The 14,753-nt window shown below is 39.2% G+C and overlaps 1 protein-coding gene across 6 annotated transcripts in view; it reads left to right on the top strand.

Annotated features, from left to right (window-relative positions):
- Positions 1-14,753, top strand: part of DOCK7 (dedicator of cytokinesis 7) — a 175,265-nt gene that overhangs the window by 82,338 nt on the left and 78,174 nt on the right. For 3 of the 6 annotated variants that reach the window (XM_044430506.1, XM_044430504.1, XM_044430503.1), the window contains exons 15-24: positions 1,832-1,949; positions 2,473-2,543; positions 6,261-6,399; positions 7,263-7,364; positions 7,575-7,661; positions 7,823-8,054; positions 8,990-9,154; positions 10,461-10,630; positions 12,283-12,375; positions 13,815-13,904. In XM_044430506.1, the coding sequence (XP_044286441.1) occupies positions 1,832-1,949; positions 2,473-2,543; positions 6,261-6,399; positions 7,263-7,364; positions 7,575-7,661; positions 7,823-8,054; positions 8,990-9,154; positions 10,461-10,630; positions 12,283-12,375; positions 13,815-13,904 (1,267 nt within the window). The other 3 variants (XM_044430508.1, XM_044430507.1, XM_044430509.1) reach the window with 2 other exon arrangements.

The following is a 14,753-nucleotide window of genomic DNA, read 5'->3' as shown; positions in this document are numbered from 1 at the left end:
GGAAGGACCTGGAGAGACTATGGAAGTGGGCAGTGGACAACAGGATGGTGTTCAATGCGGATAAGTGCAAGGTCTTGCACTTGGGGCATAGGAATAGGTGTCATAAGTACAGGCTAGGGGACAAGTGGCTGGAGAGCAACACTTGTGAAAGGGATCTCGGGGTCCTGGTTGACTGCAGGCTAAACCTGAGTCAGCAATGTGATGCGGTTGTCAAGAGGGCAAACACTGCCCTTGTTGCATAGCTAGAAGCGTGGCTTCTAGATCCAGAGATGTGTTATTGCCACTTTATAAAAACTCTGGTACACCTGCAACTGGAGTATTGTGTTCAGTTCTGGGCTCCACATTACAGGAAGGGTATAGCCAGGTGCAGTGTAGGGCCACAAGGATGATGGCCATATTGCAAGGAAAGCCATATGAAACAAGACTGAGGGAACTGGGTCTTCTCACCTGGAGAACAGGAGACTCCAAGGGGATCTGTTGATGACATATAAGTATGTGTGGGGTGTCACACGGTGTCACACGGAGGTGGGTAGAGACCTGTTTTCCCCTGCAGAGGAGGGCAGGACACGTTCTAATGGATCAATGCTCAGGGAATCAAAGTTCAATTTGGATGCCAGGAAGCATTTCCTGACAGTTAGGACCCTGAGACTATGGAATGGGCTTCCACGGGAGGAAGCGAGGGTGTTCAAGGTTAGGCGGGACATGCCCATGGTGGGCATGTCGTGAGCAGAGCCAGCTGGAGCCAGGCGTCAGACTAGATAGCCTGGGAGACCCCTTCTGACTTGCTTTGTTTCTAAAGTAGTTTGAAACAAATGGGCAAGTTAGACTAACATCCAGTATAGCCCATTCAATACAATCCACGAATTTTATACTTCATAGTCCAGAAATATGTATAAAAGCAGGTAGAAAAATGCTAACAGTTCATAGTTTTGTACTGGTAGAATGCTCAGATGCAAGCAGAAGTCCTGTATCTTGCCAAATACCAGGGTCATTCATATGTATGCAGTGGTTGGCTCCTCATATATGTAGGTTTTTCCACTGCTGCTTCTTTGTGCACTCTGCAGATGCACCATTTGTCATTCTTCAAACTGATACTCCAGGCTGCCACTGTCAGTTTCCCCATCTGTTCTGTAGAGGTGCAGAGAAAGCGTTTGCAAGAAGGCCATACTGGACTATATAAGTGCTGAAGGCCATCTGGTAAATAAGTCTGTTGTGCCTTGAAGAGCCATGATGCCTGCTATGGCTGGTTCCATCAAAGAAAGAATATCAGTTAGAGCTATGCAAGATGTTCTCATAGACCATGCTCTCCTCCCCTCCCAGCATAAGGCTTGACATGAACAGAACATATCTTCTATTGAGTCTAAGCTACCGCTTCAAATTTCATGACAGCTATGTTCCACCAGGAAATAACAGGCATATCAAGCTTTGTGATAACTGTAAACTGCCTGCTTTGCTGTCGCTTGTGTAGCAGAATGTGACTGACCGCATACCTGACTGGAACATAGAAATGAAGAAGATATGTAAGAAGAGTTCTCCAACAGTTCTTTCAGTATGTGTATATGTGAATTGAGTAAGCAAAGGGGTCATCAGGTCAGTAGCCACAGAGTGAGCCTATTCAGCTTATGTGGGAGCAAGGCCCCTTTTGTTCAGTGGGACAAGTGCACTTACGACTGAATCCAAAGGATTTACTTGTCTGAAACCAAAGAGTTTGGGCTTATGCAATACAACACTGTACCATGTTGCACCCAAATAAAAAAATCATGATTGCTGCCCAAGATAGTTTAAAGTTGCACATGATATAGTAAGTTTTTACCTCTTTCTTATTTTACAGAAATATTCTATATGTCTATCCTCAAAGCCTTAACTTTGCCAATCGCCAAGGATCTGCTCGGAATATCACTGTTAAAGTTCAGTTTATGTTTGGAGAGGATCCAAGCAATGCAATGCCGGTACGGTGCACATGCATGTTTGTGTTCCTTTTAGATAGGATGCTATGTTTGTGTGTTCCAACTTTTATGTGTGTCTTTTATACTGTGTTGTGTGTCTGTCCTTGGAAATCTGTACTTCTGTATTGGCACTTCCTTCCCAATGGGGCAGGGTCAGAATGGTTTTAAAACTCTTCCTACAATCTATGGGTGTTCATCTTTCATGTGTTTTAGTCCTGTTTTTGCATAGTATTTGAAGTGTTGTTCGCACAGTGCTCTTAAATACAGTCATCACTGCATGATGTTCTGCAGAATGCAGACACATGAAATTTTTCTCATGAAGTCTCATTTTTGTCAGTTAAATGTCTTTCCTGCTAAGTTAATTTCTAATTCATTCTTAAAACTGAAGTGTTTATTATTTATATATACTACAACTATAGAAACAAAGGCCTCATCAAAATTACTTAAGAGTGGCAAAGGCTGTTAGTAGAACTGCCAAAGAACATGGACTAAATTTTAAGATGCTTATATTTTGTTTATTTTGCAGGTAATCTTTGGAAAATCCAGCTGTGCTGAATTTTCAAAAGAAGCATACACAGCCGTTGTTTATCATAACAGGTAAGATGAAGAAAGTAACTTAAAAGCAACTAGTTAGATTTCCCATGGTATTATGTACATAATTCTGTGAAGTCAGGAGTAAGATGATTATATCAGTGTAGTGATAACTATTGTATATGCTCAGTGTTTTGATACAACTAAGATTACACCAAAGGAAACAGTGATGGAGGCTTTGTGAATTTCAGACCTTTGGACATATATGTAATGCATGATACAAGTACTGCATTTTTCCATGTATAAGATGCTACTTTTTCTTAAAAACATTTACATAAAAATGGGAGGTGCATCTTATACATTGGGGGCCAATAGGAGAACCGTGGGTGGGGGGGTGGCAAGGTGGCATGCATGCGCGGCAGCAGCTTGCTCACTCAGAGATTGGTAGGAAAAGTGGGAGGTGTCCTATACACGGGGGCATCTTATAGATGGAAAAATATGGTATGTAGCTGACCCGTGCTGTCCTTTTAAGCCCTTTTGAAATGTCAGGATCACAGGTCTTACCAATACATAAATTGGTCTTTTGATTGCATTCACTGCTGCAAAATGTGGTACAGTTTTTGCAGACCTTGGCATATAGACTTAAAACTTCCATTGGATATGTCATGTTAACACATTTGGACACTGGTACTCTGCACTAAATAACATGAATATCTCCATGGCATTTCTGCCTTTGCTACATGGCCTGTAAATGCCTTGTTTCTAAAAGCTCGTATGATGTCTATACATATTGGACAGTTTCCATTGTTGCCCATCTGTGAGTGGTGTTCAAAGCTTGTGCAGTGGGGATTTAGAGTTCCAGAGACAAACTACAAAATGAGGGAAAATGCTTATTTCTGGACTGGAGCAGATCAGCAGAATTCCCCTGTAAAAAACACCACTGACCTGGCTTGTTCCAAAAACAGGAGTTCCTGCTTGTTTTGGTTTGCCTCTGGAAATGCTAAATCTCATTTTTTTAATGGAATTGGCAGGAGTTGCTCTTCCTTGATGGACAATACTGGATAGTGCCCTGTGTGTAAATGCATAAAAATAATTTCTGTTAAGAGTATATATTTATAGTAAAGTGGTAAATATTGCACTAATGTGCATAATATATTTTTTCATCACAAAACGAAAATGCCAGCTCTTTTAGAACATGAAATATTGAATTCCAGTATCAAAAAAGCTGGCTATAACACACAGTGTGAGACAGTCTGTACTGAGAAAAGGGAAAGGTGTAGGGAACTCTGTGCCTTCCAGATTTTTTTTGACTATAATTTCCATGATTCCTGAATATTGGCCACATGGCAGGGGTTTATGGTAATTGTAGCCCCATTATTTGGGGGCTGCTGCTCACCTGCCCTTGAGATAAGTGCTTAAATGGACTCCTTCTTATAGTCGTGCAAGTTTTGATGTTCTGCTTAGTCTCTGAATTAATATATGGATTCAGTTATTTAGCACTCCTGATTTGCCCACCTCAAAAAAGTTCACTAAGCTGATAAATCTGTGGCCAGATTGTAAATACACTTGAGCCAAAGCTTAGTCAAAAAATTGAAATAGTTGAATTTCAGTTCCCAAAATTTGAATCAGTTGAGATATAGGGAACTGCCTTCCCCATAACTACATTTGTATGTAAGCCTTGATGTTCAAGCCATTTATTATGGGAATAAGCACATTTAAGGGAGAAAGTGATTTAGGATTGATGCCAAACTGTTAAAATCCTATTAAGGTTTAAAGTGTCCAAATCCCATTTTAAATTTCATTTGGCCTTTCCAGGGATTTGTTGCAGTCTTGACTTTTAAGGGACACACAACTTAGAACACGCTGCATGCCAGATATTTTAGCAAAAGAGAGTCACATTTTGGCTGGGTTTGATAGTCAGGCCAGCCAAAATATGAGGTTGCCAGGAGGACTCAGGACTTTAGTAGAACTGGCAGAAAGCTTCAAAGTTGTTCCAAATACACAATAAGAAGTTGGGGATAATCCCCTTCAGCATTTTCCAAGTAAAACTCTTGAGAATAGGGCTGGGGATCATTTTGTTTGCCTTTCCCATCATTGCAAATCAGTTGCAGCCTTCCTTGTCACTGAAGGGAGCTTGGGATTATCCCATCTCTGCCGAGGTTCTCCAAACTACAGGACAAACAGAAAAGGGCAGAACTAGTCCGAGGCTCAGTGATGGCAGACTCCTGATACGCTTTGCAAGTGCTTCACACTCCTTAAGGCCCTCTGAGGTGTGAGTTATTGTAGCCTTCTGTGATGTACTGTTTATTTTTAAAAATGTGTACTTTTGTTGTTTAGCACTGTCATGGCCGTTGTCTTGGATATTCTTCTCCCTGTCCTTCCAAGCTGACAGGAACAAAGACTTTATAACTAAATGGCTTTATTATGTTTAAGTTGACCAGCAAAGTTTGTTTTGTAGCACAGAAGAGTATTGCAGAAGTCTGTAACAAAAGAAACAATCAAATTTAGCAAAATAGTCATTAAGGAAGTGCTGCTTAATGTTAAGAAGTAATTCCAAATAGAATACCTCTCCTCCCTTCCAAACTGAAAAGAAACATAGAAACACAGAAACAGAATGAGTCAGAAGGGATCTCCCAGGCCATCTAGTCTGACCGCTGGCTTCAGCTGTCTGTGCTCATGACTAGCCTATCCTGGAACACCCTCACCAATGGAGCTTCAAAAGAATAAAACAATAGATTCTACAGTTTAAGGGCCAATCACTTGGAGTATTGGATGCTTATCAGCTGGTTATCCCCCTTAACCTGATGCCATACCTTCAAATTAATTATGCTGTCTCTGCTTCCCCCCACCCCACACACACACATATTAGCATGCTCAGTAAAATGGTTGGATTCCCAGTGATTGCCTGGCTTATCCTTAGGTTCACTGGCCGTAGTATTTCAGTTGCGTATTCTAGTCCCTTCTCTGTCTGGCTCAGAAATTGATTCCACAACCGTTGAAGGATCTTTTATATGAGGGATGGGTCTAATGTCTACAAGCAAGGGTTTTTTTTGGGGGGGGCAGTTCTTCTCCTTTTATAATTTGAAAAGGTAAAAAATTGTTCAATTAAACATTAAAAAAATAGCGTCTCTGATTTTAAAAGATGTTGAGTTAATCTCCAATCCACATTAGGTGACATAATGTACTGTTTGAGGCTCTGCCTACTCTGATGTGTAGTAAACCAGAAATTCTTTTAACTAGAAAATATGGGAATTGAACCTTGAACCTTCTGCATTCCATGGGAGTGATGGAGTGGTAAGGCATGCAGGAAACTTTCTTTTGCTGTCTAGAATTTCTTGTGATTACATAAAACCTGTACCAGGGTTTTGTTTTGTTTTGTTCTGTTTTGTTTTGGGTCATAGTCTGTGCACAGCCTGAATGAACACTTTAAATTACTTCTTGTCAGCTTAAAATTCTAGGTTGCCTTGCATTTCTAACCCTTTCCTTCCATGGAAGACCCATTTCCTTGGATAAATGGGCAGAACAATGTAAATTAAATAAATAAATGATGATGATTAAAATAGGAGAAATTGATTGAATAGGCAGCGATGCAAGTGATAATCACAAATAGGATATTACTCATTGCTTGAAGATTTCTGTTTTTCTTAATGCTTCTTACCTCAAAAGGTTTATCTTTAACAATTAGAGAATAGCAAAGCTCTGCAAAATCAGGCAGCGAAGCTATTCACCCTTAAAATGATTTATATTTACAGATTTAAATATTTATATTTTATCTCAAAACAGATCGCCTGACTTTCATGAAGAAATGAAGATTAAGCTCCCTGCCACATTAACTGACCATCACCACTTGCTTTTCACTTTTTATCATGTCAGTTGCCAACAAAAACAAAACACTCCGCTGGAGACTCCTGTTGGATACACGGTAAAAAACGAACAATCTCCCATGTCTTCACTTTCATTTCCCCACCTATTTCAACCCATGGAGAGGCATACAAAAGTTTGTTTTGTTCAGTTTATCATTTTAGTCACTTTCCTAAGATGTTTTGGGGTTATTTTGCCAAAGTAATATTTATTTATTTATTTATTTATTTTCTGCATTGTCCAAGAGACAAATTTCTTTGATGCTGCTAGGAGCTCACAATTATATGATGAGGTTGAAATCACTTCCTCATTGTGACAGGAGATGCAAGCTTCAGGTCAGTATTCAATGAAAAGTGTTAATATTTTACAATTAAAAGTAGGAACCTGAGCTTATTCTAATCTTATTTCCATAAGAACAAACCTTTCTGTTCTGTAGTAATTTGGTGCTTCTCTCTTCATGGGATTAAGTTCAACAGCACCATAACAAAAGTCTGCTAGTTCAGTCAGATTTTCTCTCTCCTCCTTGCTGCAGTGCTTTGTGCTGCCTAAAATTTGCCTCTGAAGTATATTATGTGGGATGATAGGAAAGTGCAAGGGTGAGGGGAAATCACCCTGCTCTCACTTCTGCTATTTCCATTTTCTGGTTTTACGTCTCCTTTCCTTCTTTTAAAAAAAGAAGAAGCAAGGGGAAACATTTTTGCTTTGATTTGATTGGCTTGATTGCTCAGTGTATATGGCTATCCATCAACAAATATTATCTGGCCTGCCCAAAGTTTATGAACCCAAATTCATGAGAGTCTCACAGTGTGTTCTCCTAAGCCTGTATCTCCAGGTAAGATCCTCCCTTAACACTGGATGAATTGACTATGTCCTTTGTATTGAATGTGTACCAATGAGATTTTCTCCCTCCTTTCCCTCTCTAAGTGGATACCTATGCTCCAGAATGGACGGTTGAAGACTGGTCAGTTCTGCCTTCCTGTTTCCCTGGAGAAGCCACCACAGGCTTATTCTGTGCTCTCTCCAGAGGTCAGTAATTTCTTAAATGTGGCTCAGAAGGACAATTAAAGCAATACGTGTCCACAATATTCAGGTTGCATCATTTGGCAGAGACTTTAGAATAAGTTTCTGCTATCCGTAACTAAGAGAACCTGGAATTACCATTTTAGCTACAAGTGTCTTTCTGCTTTGTCACTGTAATGAGACTCATAGTTTTCTTATTTATTGTTTTGTTATCAGGTGCCCCTGCCCGGAATGAAGTGGGTAGATAATCATAAGGGAGTTTTTAACATAGAAATAATTGCTGTGTCAACCATTCATACACAGGTATTTATAAATAGTGATCCCTCTAACATGTGGAAGGCAGCAAAGAGATCTGGATACAGATTCAGATTGTGTGTGCGGGGGGGGGGTGAGATTTATGTTAGTGATGTTCTTAAGTTAACAAAACTTAGTAAATATTGTTTGATTTTTTTGTGTGTATGTAGGACCCTTACCTTGACAAATTCTTTGCCCTTGTGCATGCCCTGGATGAGCACATGTTTCCTGTGCGGATAGGTGACATGAGAATTATGGAAAACAACTTGGAAAATGAATTAAAGAGCAGCATTTCAGCTTTGAATGCATCTCAGCTGGAGCCTGTGGTGCGATTTCTCCATCTCCTGCTTGACAAACTGATCCTTTTGGTTGTAAGACCTCCTATTATTGCAGGCCAAATAGGTATTTTATTTAGGTTTGGGGTTTTAAAATATTTAATAACCATGGGAGGAAATTTTCCTGTTGCATTTAGTCAGTTACATTTTAAAATAGTGCAGTTATGTATAATTTGTAGACATTTTAATTATTCATTAACATTTTCTTTGCTTGCATCTTACTTTTGGGGCATCACGGGTCTGACAATGTGATCAATGCTATCATGGGTTGACTGCAGTGTTAGTTGTCCTTGGAAGAGACCCACTGAAATTAATGGGACACATAAGACAAATATTGGATACAACCTATTGGGTACAATCCCATGTCTAGAAGCCTGGTGTAGGCTTCTGGATGCCAGTAGCCAGGGAACATAAGCAGAAGGGCAGTCATCTGTACGGCTGCTGTGGGAGCAGAATGCCAGGCTAAATGAGCCTTTTGTCTTATCCAGTTTCCCACCATGCATGTGTCTTTGTGTTGCTTTCAGGAGCGTTGTGCCAGCTATACGTTCAGCATTTTTTCTTTGCTGATGTAATGTGAATAATTTTTCTTGCTGTGAAGTCAACCTGAGCAAAGCAATCTCTATCCAGCCAATTCTGATCCAGGGAACTCTTGTCCATCCATCTCAAGACCTTTTCAGACAAAGTTGTTCTATGTATTTCTTAGCAGCAGTGATGGATAGAAATGCAAGTGAGCTAAAAATTTTATGGTGACCTTCTCATCTGTATAATTGCTACTACCTTGGTGGAGTGGAAAAGTCCTTGGAATTTATACTATTCCGATTCTTTGAAAGAGAAATCATTCAAGTACTTACTGTACCCATTCAGTCTCAAATTTCACACATATTTAAAATAGTGTGCAGATGAATTTCATGTTAGTGTTCTTTTTTAAACAAGCTCTGTTCTTTATCCTGAAATTACCAGCTCTGGCCTGGTGTCATACTCTTTATTTTATTTCTTTTGCAGTCAATCTGGGTCAAGCATCTTTTGAAGCCATGGCTTCTATTGTAAATAGACTGCACAAAAATTTAGAAGGAAACCAAGACCAACATGGAAGAAACAATCTCCTCGCTTCATATATTTATTATGTATTTCGCTTACCAAATACATCTCCCAATTCACCATTGCCAGGTATATTTTCCTTTTAAAAATGCAATTAAATCAAAATATGGCAACTGAAGGGCATAACTTCCGGGGTTAATCAATTGTGGTTCATCAAGAGTCATGGGGCGAGTGCGCATGGGCCATGCATGTAGCAGGGGCAGGTAATGTGGCACCTAAAGGCACTAATGGATGCCCGGGCACCTTTCTCGGTACCCACCAAGGAGCATTACTCATACCAAATTAATTGCTTTTCAATGAACTATTTTTCATAGTAGCTTCTGATATTGCTGTGAAATAGGTTTGTATTGATGCTTAAAGCTGTGGGGTCAAAGGAATAGTTTAATATGTCTAGCTCAGACTCCGTCTCTGCATTTGTTTGGACAATGACTTGCCCTTTGCTATGGCAGCCATTTTGTAAGGATGCCCATAATGGTTTCACATATTGTCAAATATGCCCATCACCCAAAGAAGTTGCCTTGGAGATGAGTGCTGCTTGCACAGGGTAATTGTTCTTCAATTTATGGCAATTTTTCTTTCCCACTAGAACTCCTTATGTTCTCTGCAGCCCTTCATGATTACCTTACCTACATGATGTTCTCTCAACTGTCACAAGCAGTACTGTGAGACATAGAGAGCCACAGCAGGGGAAAAATGCTGAAAAAACCCATTTCCATTTGTGGTGTGTTATATTCAAGCTCACAGGCACAGGGCCTTTCCCTGACTACTCAAAAAGAGCAAACATCTTCTTGTTTAGGAGAAGAGATTCCAAGATAAAGGCACTGTATGATTTCCAGGCAAGTTTTAACTTCACTACCCCTTTTTTGGTAGAAATTAACACTTGCGTGGAAGTGCTTCCTTTAAAACAGGAGTGGGAGATGCATTACCTTTCCACATGGTTTGAGTAGCAGTCCTCATCAGCACTTGCTAGCATCATAATCAGTGTGAGGTATGATAGGAGTTGCAGTCCAACAGCTTTTGGAGGGCCATTTATTCCCTATTCTTGCTTTATAAGAGGTGCCATTGCCAAATGGTAGAACACACACTTTATAAACAAAAGAATCAGATCCACGTATTTCAAGATGCTCCTTCCTGAAACCCTGCAGCGCTGCTACCAGTCTGTGTTGACAGTACGGGGCTAGATGGACCAAGGGCCTGACTCAGTATAAGAGAGCTTCCTATCTTTCAGACGTGATAACTTACAGAGACTGGTGATGAACCATAAAGGGATTGACAGATTGCAGTAGTTGTGACAGATAACACCAAATTGAACTAGTTGTTATTAGAGTAGATAAAATATATGTCTGCTGTTTTATATTATACACCATTGTCCTAGGTCCGGGTGGTTTAGGAGGATCAGTGCATTATGCTACTATGGCTCGTTCAGCTGTCAGGCCAGCAAGTCTCAACCTGAATCGTTCCAGAAGCCTCAGTAACAGCAACCCAGATATATCTGGAACTCCAACTTCACCTGATGATGAAGTACGGTCAATTATTGGGAGTAAGGTAAGATTGCACTGGGCCTAATATTTTTAATCGGCTAAATAATAACTAAATAAGAAGTCCACTGGGTTCCAAACTGGACATGCCCATGCCCTATGCCATAATGTTATTTGTCTGGGAGAAGAGTGCCTGAGGGGAATACTCAGTTGTAAACAGCCTGCACTTCTGGATGCCTACCTGCACAAGGACAGTGAAAACAAAACAGCAGACTTCTTTGTTGTAAAATTCTGACCTTTAATTCTTCCTTCTAGTCCTAATTATTTTATGAGCCACTCATTATTTTATGAGTGCTTCACACCCAGTTATGTAAAAAATCAAGGGACACACTCTATTTTTGAAATCATCTCCCCATTTATAAAAGAGAGCAAAATGAAAATGGAAGGACCAAAAATTTAATAGTTGTTTAATTTTTTTTAAAAAAATTTCACCCTAAAAATGAGCACGTGTTGTTCTTGTTAAACATTTAAAACCTTGACTGGGAGAGGTAGGAATATTTAAGTATTCATTTGATAGTCTTGCTTAATTAAACCACCTTGACCTTTTTGTGAAATGCCTGAGGGAGTGATGCGCTCATGGAATTTACCTAGGATATGATAAGTTTTATGTGAGCTGCCTGGCCTGAGTAATTTAGCAATAAAAATGGATAAAAGCTTTCTTACAGAAACATATTCTGCTTTTTAATAAACTGGAAGGAGTAATGTTACTGCATGGCAATATACTGGGTACACTGAAGTTAGTGATAATCCTCAATCTTACCTTAAATTACAATGATCTCATTTACTAAAACCCGTTTTATGTTCTTTGCTGTACCTCTGATGCCCAAGTTTGCTTTAGAAAAATTACGGGTTAGCTCTAAAGTTGGCATGGGTGGAACGCCCTGTTTCTTTCTTCCCTAGCTGTCCATTGCCTCCTAACTGAAAACATTGGCCATGGGGTCCTTTGAAATAACGCATGTTATACCATGGGGCATACAGTAGGTAGGAATTGCCAAAAGCTGGTCAAAAGTACTTTTTTTTTTTTTTTTTTTTGCTGTAATAGGACCTCCATTGGCAAATAGCAACAGACTATTCAGCAGGCTACAAAGACTGTGTTGTCAGAAACCAGCCAACTACAAAATGGCTCTTGCTGATCTTGGAGGACTATTTTTTTTTTTTTGCTGTACTCCTGAAGTTTATTTACTGTGAATTTCTGCTGTAAGCGTTTTCATATTACTTCATGGTTTATAAATTTCTCCTCCAAGGCCTGAGTCCCTTATTCATTATTTGGCAGCTAATGTTTGATTGAGAGATCTTTGGTTCAAGCTGTGGCTATAGCACTTCATGGAGTATAAGAATCCATGGAATCCTTAAAATAGTGATTTAGCTAAATCTATATCAGGATATGGATTTGTGTGTTTCCTGGGGAATACATCCTTGGAAATGTGTGAGGGTTGCTTGGACAGGTGACCTTTTAGCATGTGTGTAATGAGGAAACAAAAGAAATAGCTGTTTCAACTAAAATATCGGTTGTTTAACAGTACTAATTGGAGATATGTGTCTGCTGAGTACCTTCTGGGAATCTTTGAAGTAATTAATTTCCCTGCATTTCCTATATTGTGTGGCATGCAACATGTAACCTTTCTTTCCTTTCCCTACTGCTTTCTGTTATATGCCCAGGGCTTAGATCGCTCCAATTCCTGGGTAAATACTGGTGCTCCAAAAGCTGCCCCATGGGGATCCAACCCCAGTCCAAGTGCAGAGACTACACAGGTGGTGTCTATATTAGAGCTTTCTTGCTTTCTTGCTTGTCTTGGCTGATAGTACCTTTACAGAATGTCTTCTGTTAAATTTACACTCTGTCCCTTAGCTTGCTTTTTTCCTGTTTCTGAAGAGTTTGTGGTCCTTTATTTCACCCTTCTGCATCACACTGCATGAAAAGCCACCAGTTGCCAACATGCTCTGTTCCCACATTGTATTTTAGAAATCTTTTTATTTATTATTTCTTCACATTTCTCCTTTTATAAAAGTGTGTACATTGTGTGGAGCAATGAAAATATGTACAGAAAGTCCCTGCAGAAACTATGGGTTAGAACCAGATTTGGGGCACTAATACTATGCATTTTTCAATAGAAAAAAGTCCTACAGCTCCCAGGATTGCCCAGCCAACTGGGAATTATAGCACTTTTTTCCTGCCAAAACATGCATAGGAGTGTACCTTTAGTCATAGTTGGAGTAGACTCATGGAAACAATAGGGCTCAAAGTATTCATAAATAAAGTTCTATTGATTTCAGTGGGTCTCTTCTAAGTATGACCACATTTGGATCCAATCCTATATGTGTGTGTTGTTCTTGTTAGGGGTTTGAAAGGTTTTTTTTAAAAAAAAATCACGAATCACTTTTGTCATTTTCATAATGTATTTCTTCCTTATCCATCCATCCTCCCTTTGTTATGTCAGTGGTTTAATGCAATACATCAAGCACAATAATTGGTTAAATGTCTAAATCCAGCCCAATTAAAATTGGATGGTGAGAATATAAGACAGACATTTGTTGCAAAGTATGAAATGTGTGATGTGTGGGCACGTTAACATAAGTTGCTTGTTTTTTAAGACTGCATGATTTTTTATTTACTCAGTTTTATACAAACCTGTGAATGAAATCAATTTACCATACCTCTCAGCTTTCTCTTAAAACAAAGCTTTTCAAGATAATCTTTTCTATTACACATATTTTCTATAAAGAACATTATCCTAATAAAAAATTCAAAGTTGCTGATGATAAAAATCTAATTTAAGATTATCAATAACAACTTATTATGTAGTTCTGTGTAGTCATCAGGATTATTGGATAATAATTTAGGGGCAATAACCCCACATTTGGTTACACTGAGAGGAATGGCACTTACACTTTAAATTATACATTGTTGCTATAGACCAGCTTCATACTTTTGCAACCTTAACTATCTTTATGCAAAAATGTTGTAATTTATATTTAATGTCCATCAAGTTCTAAACACTATGTATTTTTAATGAACAGTTGATATGTTTGTTACTGTGCCCAAATTGTTCTAGATGAGACCTACATAAAGCCAAGATTTTGAGACCTATGCATTTCTGTTATTTTGTTGATGTGTGTTGTCCATGAGTTACAAGTATCACCCCCAGCAAATTTTAATGTGCTGTCATCATTCATTCATTTCCACTTCATAGGCTACCGATCGAAGTTGTAATCGCATGTCTTCGCACACTGAGTCGACAAGTTTCTTACAAACATTAACAGGACGATTACCAACTAAAAAGGTAGATTTTAGTGAAAACAACGTGATACTTTGTGGCAGCACAAGGAAGTTATGTAATTATAAACTGTTCAGTCATCAGTCCATAGCCCATGTTTGCATCCTGATTTTGAGAGTATTGAATCAACTAAAACTGTGGTTGTTCAATTCTTTCATATATCAGAATATAAACATAACAGCCGGGATGTGATCCAGAAGGATCACTGACATGCAAATAGTTTTTTCTTCTCATTTTGTTTCTGGTGATTCCCTCAAAAACAGAGCAAAGATTAAGTGAATGCACAAGAAGTGTGAACTCTAAGGTAGCATTGTTGGTCCATTGCGAGCAAGTTTCGAGCTTGTCATGCTACTTTCCCCTCATTCAAGAGAAAGTAGAGCATCAGGGGGTCTGAACCGCTGTTTTGCTAGGAACCTCAAAGGATGGGACTTTCTCCTAACTCGCATTGAGAGACAGGAAAAGGATGGACATCCTGTTGAGCTTCCAGCAGGATCAGACTTTGCTGCTTTTATTTCCTATTTTGTTCCATGTGACTTGAGAACATGAACTAGGCTGCTTATAATAAGAATTGTTCCCAAACATTAAGGATCTAGCATTTAGCTTCAGCAACTTGTCCCACCCACATGACACAGTGCAAACTAAGTTCATCTGAGGGCCAGTTCTTATGCTACAAGAGTGTCATAGTTTTATTTCCGTGTGGTTTTATCTCATGGCACTCTGGTAAAATTGGAATGAGAGAGATCATGTTGTCAAAGTAAATGATAGGATAATTTTCACTCAAGCGTTAACAGTTCTCATGTCTTTTCCTCCACCCCACCCATTCCCTGAATGGTATTTAACCACTGTTTTTTTAAT

Source organism: Varanus komodoensis, unplaced genomic scaffold (assembly GCF_004798865.1).
Source record: "Varanus komodoensis strain SLA01 unplaced genomic scaffold, ASM479886v1 scaffold20_1, whole genome shotgun sequence".
In the NCBI taxonomy this organism is placed as follows: domain Eukaryota; kingdom Metazoa; phylum Chordata; class Lepidosauria; order Squamata; family Varanidae; genus Varanus; species Varanus komodoensis.
Note: the sequence above shows the minus strand (reverse complement) of the source record. Positions and strands in the feature narration are given on the sequence as shown.